The 8,685-nt window shown below is 39.1% G+C and overlaps 1 protein-coding gene across 1 annotated transcript in view; it reads left to right on the top strand.

Moving 5' to 3' along the window:
• Nucleotides 1-295: 295 nt before the first annotated feature.
• FRMPD2 (FERM and PDZ domain containing 2) overlaps nucleotides 296-8,685 on the top strand; it is a 279,466-nt gene continuing 271,076 nt past the window's right edge. The window contains exons 1-2 of the mRNA XM_069067069.1: nucleotides 296-419; nucleotides 2,186-2,343. Of these exons, the coding sequence (XP_068923170.1) occupies nucleotides 296-419; nucleotides 2,186-2,343 (282 nt within the window). The remainder of the gene's footprint in view (nucleotides 420-2,185; nucleotides 2,344-8,685) is intronic.

An 8,685-nucleotide genomic window follows, 5' to 3' on the forward strand; every position in this document is an offset into this window, starting at 1 on the left:
CACCATAGTGAAGGTAATGTATCTGAGTGATGGGAAGATAACAGATATGGCCATCGTACCTGGAGAGTGCAATGACATTTCTGCCGATGCTGAGACATTATAGTTCTGGTGGCACTTTTATCCACCTCTTCACTTTGAAAGAATGTGAAATTTCTTATGGCCTTTTCCTGGAGCCTAGAATTCTTTTCACCACCAGCAAAATGCCAATTCATCCTGGTCTACATTATGGTGGGTTTGAATCTGAGGTACATGTGGTAAGGGAAATGAGAATTTTCTCTTTCTTCCCTTCACAGACATGAGCCAGTCATCTGTGACTCTCGCCAGCACCTTACAGGTAAAAGGAGAAGCTTTATCTGAGGAAGAAATGTGGTCTCTCTTGTTTCTGGCCACTGAACAGATTCTTAAAGACCTTAACAAGGGTAAGATGATTAGATTTTGTATTATGAAATCAATAGCAATTTAAAGCATTAAAAAATGTATTTGAGTGGAAAGTCCATTGAACTTGGAGTCAAAAGCCCTGGCTCTGCCATCTACTAGCCATGTGACTTTGGGAAAGTCAGTCAATCTCTCTGAACCTGAGTTTACACATCTCTAAAATGGGGATAATAATATTTTCACTACTTTCCTCAGGGATGTTGTGAAGATCAAATGAAATTATGGGCATGAAAAAGCTCTTTGTAAATATAAAAATGCTATGAAGGTGAGATATTCTTATGCAGTGAGAGCCAGCATTACTTAATGGTTAGAAGACCTCAAATCCTACCTCTGATACATACTAGCTCTGTGACCAAGTCATTGGGCAAGTCATTTAAGCCTGTCATTGACCTAGACAACTCTTTACAAGTTATGCAACAAAAGTTAAAACAGGATGTTGGGAAATTGTAATGATCAATCTTGGCCCCCAAAGAAGAGATATAAGAAAAATTCACACCCTGCCCTCTTCCCTCCATAACTAGGAATTAGATTATGAATGTAGAACATTAGATATAACATCAAACTTGAGTAACGTCTTAGTTTTGTTGAACTCTTTTAATATATACATATATATGTATTTTAAAAAGGATTGCTTTCATAAAAGAGGGAAAAGGACCTACATATACAAAATATATATTTATAACAGCTCTTTTTGTGCTGGAATAGGATTGGAAATTGAGAGGATGCCCATCAATTGGGGAATGGCTGAACAAGTTGTGGTATATGAATGTAATGGAATACTATTGTGCTATAAGAAATGATGAGCATGTGGATTTCAGAAAAACCTGGAAAGATTTAGATGAACTGATGATGAGTGAAGTGAGCAGAACCAGAATATTGTACATAGTTCCAGCCACATTGTGTGATGATTAACTGTGATAAGCTTTGCTCTTCTCAGCAATACAATGATCCAAGACAATTCCAAATGACTCATGATGGAAAATGCTATCCACATCCAGAGAAAAAACTATGGAGTCTGAATGCAGATCAAAGCATAATATTTTCATATTTTTTTAGTTTCTAATTTTTTCTTTCTTGCAGTTTTCTCCTTTTGTTCTGAATCTTCTTTCATAACATGACTGATGTGGAAATATTTTTAACATGATACATATATAACCTAAAAAAAAGAATGCCTTTCTGGGAGGGGGAGAATGAAGATTATATAAAAATAAAATGTGCCAATACATTTCTGCAAAAGTTATAAATCAGTTGCTAATCTGTATCTATGGAGGGAGTTTCTTTATTGGGAGGCCATCACACTTAGGAAGTCATAAATCCAGACTCCTCACATACATGGCAATATTTTCCAGTCATATATTTTTCAACCAGTTGTTTCTGAGTCTCTATGCCTTGTCAAGACTTTAGGCAAATAGGGGGAAATAGTTCCATAGTGCTGGATTGCAGATATGCCCATTTTCTGTGACTGTAGCCAGTATCCTAAAGATGCAAAAACCTTATAAACTACCTCCTGTCTAGTTCATACCATTAGATATAAGTTTTTTAGGTTTAATCCAGATAATCCTAGGGAGAACTTGATGATCAGATACCTGTCAGTTTTGGGGACCATCATATCTATTGAAGATAGCCTTTAAAGGGGTTCTGCCTGCATTTGATCTGCTTTGCTGTGAATTGCCACCTGGTTATATGGTTTAAGACTAGAATGTTCTGTTCTGAAGACTGAGTATACTATGTTCTTACGCTTGGGTTTCAGGTTCCTCTAATTATGTAGTTTGCCCTTGGTCAACTCTGTTGCATACTACAGGAAGCCTTTCCTTCCAGGACAATGTTTCTTTTATAGAGGCCACCCCCTTCAAGGCCCCAGAAATACTTCAAGGACAGGGCCAAAACCCACAACTTGAAATATCAAAGGTAAGATCTTTTATCCATGCTTCTAACCTTCCCTTCTAACCATTCCCATGGGTCATGGAATTTGTTGGGTGAAGTACAAATGAAATAATCCAAACCCATTAACTTATCACCTTTAGTTATGTGAATGTGCTAGGTTGGCACACTTTTCCTCTTTACCACTGCCTAGACTGGGACCTCCTGGTTAGCTCTCCTGGGCCTGGTTGTGACTGGAGCTTTCTTCTGACATCCACCCCAAACATAGCACCTTCTTCTGACCCTTTTAGTTCAGAGGTATTTCTAGTCACTGAGCTCTGTTTGTTGCCACTAAAGCTTTCTCTCTCCTTCTTCCCTGTCCTATTCTCCTTTTGCACTTGTGCAGGAATGTCCTGGATAAATTCTCTTACCCATTCCCCAAAGTGGGAAGGTTTTAGGTCAGCACCATGGAAACCAAACTGCAACAACCTTGCCAGGAGATCCCTCACCTCATCCAGGTATGGCCTGGAGAAGGAAGGGAGACAGAGATCAGTATACTTATCAGAAGATCTTAACTTCTTCTGTGTCATGGGCTCTTTTGACAATCTGGTGAAGCCTATGGACTCTTTCTTACAATACTGTTTTAAAAGAATAAAATAAGCAGAATTACAAAGGAAAGCTATTAAACGGAAATAGTTATCAATACATATGTATATCGTAAATATACACACATGCAAATGCACATACATATATGCATAATGCATATATACAATGCAGACACATACACAAATATATGCAACACAAATACATATATATGTGTATACATATACATAAAAACATATGTATATGTATGTTTATGGACCCCAGATTTAGACTCTGCTCTAAATGAACAATAGTTTACATATACTCCATCACTGGTTCAATCTAATTTTTTAATACAGAGATAAGATATGGTCATTTAAAAATATTTTTGATTTTTGTAATAAAAACAATCATATCTATAACAAAGTATAATAAAAAGATGATTGCATATGAAATTCCAAGTCTGTTATGTACAAGTTGCTATTCCTTTTAAATATAAATAAATATTCCTTTTGAATTCTTTTTAGATATAACCATCTTGAAGACTATGTAGCAAAAATCTTATGTTTGTTATCAAATTAAGAGCTGGGGGCAGCATGTGATAGGGAAAACTGTGCATTTGGAGAACTTGGGTGATATTTTGCCTCTGACCTTATGTATGTGACTTTGAACAAGTCCCTTACCCTTCCTGATCTTTAGTTACCTCATCCATAAAATAAGCAGATTGGACTGGGTGGTCTCTGAGCTTCTTTCTAGCTCTATGATACTAAATTGGAAAACAAAGACAAAAACAAGGTTCTATTTCCAAATGATGTGATGAAAACATGATACATACATGGCAGCCATCTGGCTCCACTGACCTTCTTGCCCCTGGGCATGTGGTAGTGCTACATTCTCCTTAGAGTTTCCCTCTTTGTCCCTCCTCCAATCTCCATGCATCTGGACAAACACCTGCAGTTGAGCAGGACACAATTGTTTGCTTTTTAAGATTAAGAACACTCATGGGGCTCATGTCACTGAATCTCTTTAGAGGTTTATTCCCTGGATCTCTTGTGCCCTTTCATGGGTAACAGCCCCTTCCACAGTGCTGTGTGCAGGTCCTTATGGGGAATCCTTTCTTGTGAACATGGGCTGGGTGAGGAGCCAGAAATGGGTACTACTAGAAAGAGCTTTATTTGCCCTTTTATTGAAATCTTTCCCACACAGAGCCAGGGGCAGACGTTTTACCTGCAGCTCTCAGGGCTCCAGGGAACTGTTTAATGCATGACTTTTCCTTGAGCCCTGTAGCATTACCTCTTTCTTCAGCAGTACAGATGTGCATAAATGTAAGAAATCTGAGATATGGAAATCTTAACTTAGGAGACAGGTAAATTAGGATCTATATTATCTTTATATAAAAAAAGAGTCTGGCTTTAGAAAATGATTTCTTTAATTAAATCTTGAAGCTCCCTAGTGTGTTTAAGTCTGTGCTTGTAAATCATTAATTACTTGGCAGAGAAACTTAAGACTAAAGTATCCAGAGTTGGAATGGATCCTGGAGATAATATAATAATAATAACTAGCATTTATATAGCATTTTAATGTTTATAAAGTGTTAATAATATGTTAATTCATTTCTTCTTCACAATAACCCTTGTGAGGTAGATGCTATTATTGCCCCCATTTCATATATGAGGAAACTGAGGCTGAGAGGGGTTAAGTGACTTGCCCAGAGTCAAAATTTCTAAATGTTTGGGGAAGAATTTGACTCCAAGTCCAAAACTGTTCATTGTGTTTCCCAGTTTCCTCTGTCCCTTGGAAAGAACACTCTGCCTTCATGGACATCACCAGATCTGTTTGGCATCAGTCAGTCATTTAAAAGAGGTGGAAAAGTGCCGGAGTGAGACACATAGTAGGGGCAGCTAATGAAGGAGAGAATGCTCTAGGGTCAGGGTTACTTTCCACTAAGTTGTGTCAAGAGGGTGTGTGAGAGGATGTGACTGCCTTCCTTTCCTAGTTTATGCAGCTCTACTCTTGAACTCACTGGCTGGAGAATGGGGCTTGTAATGCTAACTCTTTTGCTTAGGACCATTCTGAACCTAAGATTCAATTGGATTGCCCAGTGAATTCACTCAAGGACTGAGACATCTTGCCTCCAGAAAATTTGCAGAGTAGGGAGAAGTTTGTAGTGGCCTGCATAGAGTACAATATGCTTGGCTTTATGCCACAGCCAAGTAATTGTTACTTAAGCTTAAAGTGCAAACCGTGCTCCTTCCTAGAATAGAAGGTAGAGGGGTTCATAAACAACAGCTCTCCCTGCTCCATCTTAATGGGGAATGAAGTTTTCAATAACTGTCACAGACTTGTAGCTATTCAGTGCTGAAAGGGATCTAAGTAGCCTCCCCCACCCTTCCATCCCCCCTCCCCACCCCACCCCTGTAATTGACAAGGATCCATCCAGTCTTTGTTTAAAGACCTCTGGAGACATAGACCCTGCTGCCTGGTCTCTCCATTTTTGACAGTTCTCATTGTTACAAAGGATTTCCTGACTTCATAAATTTGCCTTTGCAACTTCCACCTATTGCTTGTTCCTACTTCTTTTCTCAAGGCTCAAGCAGATAATTTGTTTCCTCTTGCCCAAATCAACCTTTCACATACTTAAAAGATGTATTGTCCATCCTCCTGCCCTCCACACCCCTTCCCCCTCCCCCCCAACGTAATTTTCCCATCTTTTGACTGAATTGTTCCATCCAACAATCCTTACATGTCATGATTTTGAGGAATAATTCCTGTCATTGTCGTTTACCAGTGTTTTTTCCTGACACATAATGCCAAGAAATGAACATAATATTCCCAATGTGGTCTGACCAAGGTAGAATACAACTTGACCACTATCCCCCTCACTCTGGGTGCTCTGAATTTCCATGAAGGGAGAGATCATATTTGCTTTTTGGGCTGCCATATCACACAGTTGGCTCATACTGAGATTGCAATACTGAGTTTGCAATCCACTCAAGTCCCTCAATCTTTTATTTTTTTTTTCTTAGACTGACTGGCATTTAGCAATGCCTACATTGCCTTAAACTTGTGAAGTTGATTTTTAATCTAAGTTTTAAGATGTTTATAGTTATCCTTTTGAATGTCATATTAATAGATTTAGCCAATGCTCCAAGCTCCCAGAATTTGGCTCGATGCTGTCATGCAATGTGTTAGCTATTCTTCTTGGCTTTGTGACATCTGCATGTTTAATAAGTGTGCCATTTATGCCTTTATCCAAGTCATTGGTAAAAATGGTATACAGTATAGGGCCAAATTCAGATCCCTGGGACCCTCCACTGGGGATAACCCTTCAAGTCACATTTAATCATTTGTAGTTTACCCCCTAGAGTGATCCCTCCCCCAACATATACACAGACTCAAGCACTGGGTCCCCAGATGGTGACTGTTATTTGCAGGATTCTAAGGGTACTCTGTGAGTGGCTACTCGTAAACAAATAGATCACAAGTTGCCATTAACAGTGTGCTTTCCATTAATATAGTTATCTCTTACCAAAAGCATTTACTAAAATGGAATAGCAAAAGAAGTAGCTCTAAAATGTCTCCTCTCATAGAATTGTGGTGCACTTTCCTAAAATTGTACAGAATCCATGAAAAAAGTGGGTTCAAGCTCATAAAGTTAAATGATACTGGGGCAACCAGGTGGTGCAGTGAATAGAGCACCACCCTAGAGTCAGGAAACCTGAGTTCAAATGCGACCTCAGACACTTGACACATTTACTAGCTGTGTGACCTTTGACAGGTCCCTTAACCCCAATTGCCTTGCCTTGCCCCCTCAAAAAAAAAATTAAATTATACTGAGGCAAAAATGTAGGAAACACATTTGGCCAATGCAATTCACAACTCTAGTACTGCTGGTGCCTTTAAGTCTTTTTTTCCTTTCTCTTATGCAGTTCTCTCTTTGATTCAACTGTGGGCTTCCAAAGCTTACTCTTTCTTGAGTCTGTAGCTGGCTCTCTTCTCTGCTGCCAGGGGTCTCCCTCCAAGAAGCAGTTCCTGGTCTTCAGTGATCATTCCTCTGTATCTATGTCTTTCTGGAGCATATGCCTCCATTCCATCAACTGTGACTTGAACATAGGCTATATGGAGTAGTAGATAAGAATGTTGAACTTAGAGTCTGAAAGACATGGGTTCAAATCAGTCCTTGGACACTTACTAGTTATACAAGTCTGAGGAAGTCCCTTAATCTCTCTGAACCACCGGTTCCTCATCTGTAGAATGAGGAGATCAGACTCAATGGCCTCTAAGGTTTCTTCTAGCTCTAAGTCTATGATCCTATAACTCCGTGAACTTTTTAAGCTGATTCTCCAGCTGTTGGAGAGGGGTGCTTCCTTCAGGGCAAATAGCACTATTGCCTGATACCACAGCTGGTAGGAGAGAAGAGAAAATCCCCCAGAAGGCAAAGAGCTAGGTTCTTCTCCTACTGCTGTCTCCTCAACTACTATCAACTTTAAACTCTGGCTGTCTCCTAGGCTTATATATTTAAAGCCTTTAGGGGAAATAGCTAATTTTCAGCCCAGTCAAGCAGACATTGCCCCTTCTGACTCAGAGAGTAATCATGTTAACATATTAATACCACTCTATCCGTAGTAATTACCTGCATCAACTGAGATGAGGGATGGTGGTGGTGGTGGTAAATCAAATTTCCCCTTCCTAAAACATCTATGACTACTCTTTAGGTCTGACCTTTCAATCAGTTCTAAATACACTAAATTGTAATATAACCTAGGCCACATCACTCATCTCTTCCACATGAATTGGCTGAGCAACATTGCCAAATGTTTTATTAACATTTTGGTAGACTATAGCTATAACATTCCCCTGCTTAATCACTCTGGGACCTTGCCACAAGAGGAAATAAAAATAGTTTACACTCCCTGTTCTTGGGGAAGCCAAACTGATGCTTTGTGATTGCTCCTTTGCTTTCTAGTTGTTCACCAACCATCGCTTTAATGATCTGTAGCAGAATTCACTAAGCAATTGAAGACAAGGTCACTGGTCTATCATTTGCAGACCATTATATTCCCTCTTTGGAAAATTGGTATATTTGCTCTCCTCCAATTTTACATACCTCTCCTGTTTTCCACAGTCTTTCAAATATATTTTGACAATGACTCAGAAATCACATATGGCACTTCTTTCAGTACCTGAGGATAGAGTTAATTTGAACCAGATGTTGAGTTAATCAGTGACATTTAGGTACTCATTTACTGTCTGCTTTTTCACATCTTGGGTTTCCAACTACATGGAAACTCCTTTTGCCTTATCAATTTCATTGCAAGGGTCATTCTTTGTGGTAGAGAACACCCAAGCAAAATAAAAATTAGCAGCTTTTTCTCTCTGTCCATTATGATCATCCCATACCTTCTATGGCCCCCATGTCCCATATAACTAAACCATACCAAACCTAAATATACCTTTTATTGTCTTTCACCAACCTTGGATCATTCTGAGAGCTAGCATTCTTCCCACTATTTTTACATGCTCTTTTATTCATCCTCTTTTACATTGTCTTGTTTTCATGTTCTGTGTATTTCTTTTTAAGTACTGAATAGATTCTTTTTCTTTATTTCTTTTTTTTCTTCCCTCCTCTCTCTTCCTCCTTCCTTCTCACCTTCTTTCTTCTTTCTTTCCTCCCTCCCTTCCTCTCTCCCTTCCTCTCTCCCCTTCTTCCTTCCTTCCTTCCTTCCTTCCTTCCTTCCTTCCTTCCTTCCTTCCTTCCTTTCTTCCTTCCTTCCTTCCTTCCTTCCTTCCTTCCTTCCTTCCTTCCTT

This window comes from Petaurus breviceps, unplaced genomic scaffold, assembly GCF_028583685.1.
Source record: "Petaurus breviceps papuanus isolate PSGF00001 unplaced genomic scaffold, PetGlider_PUasm1.0 90740, whole genome shotgun sequence".
In the NCBI taxonomy this organism is placed as follows: Eukaryota; Metazoa; Chordata; class Mammalia; order Diprotodontia; family Petauridae; genus Petaurus; species Petaurus breviceps.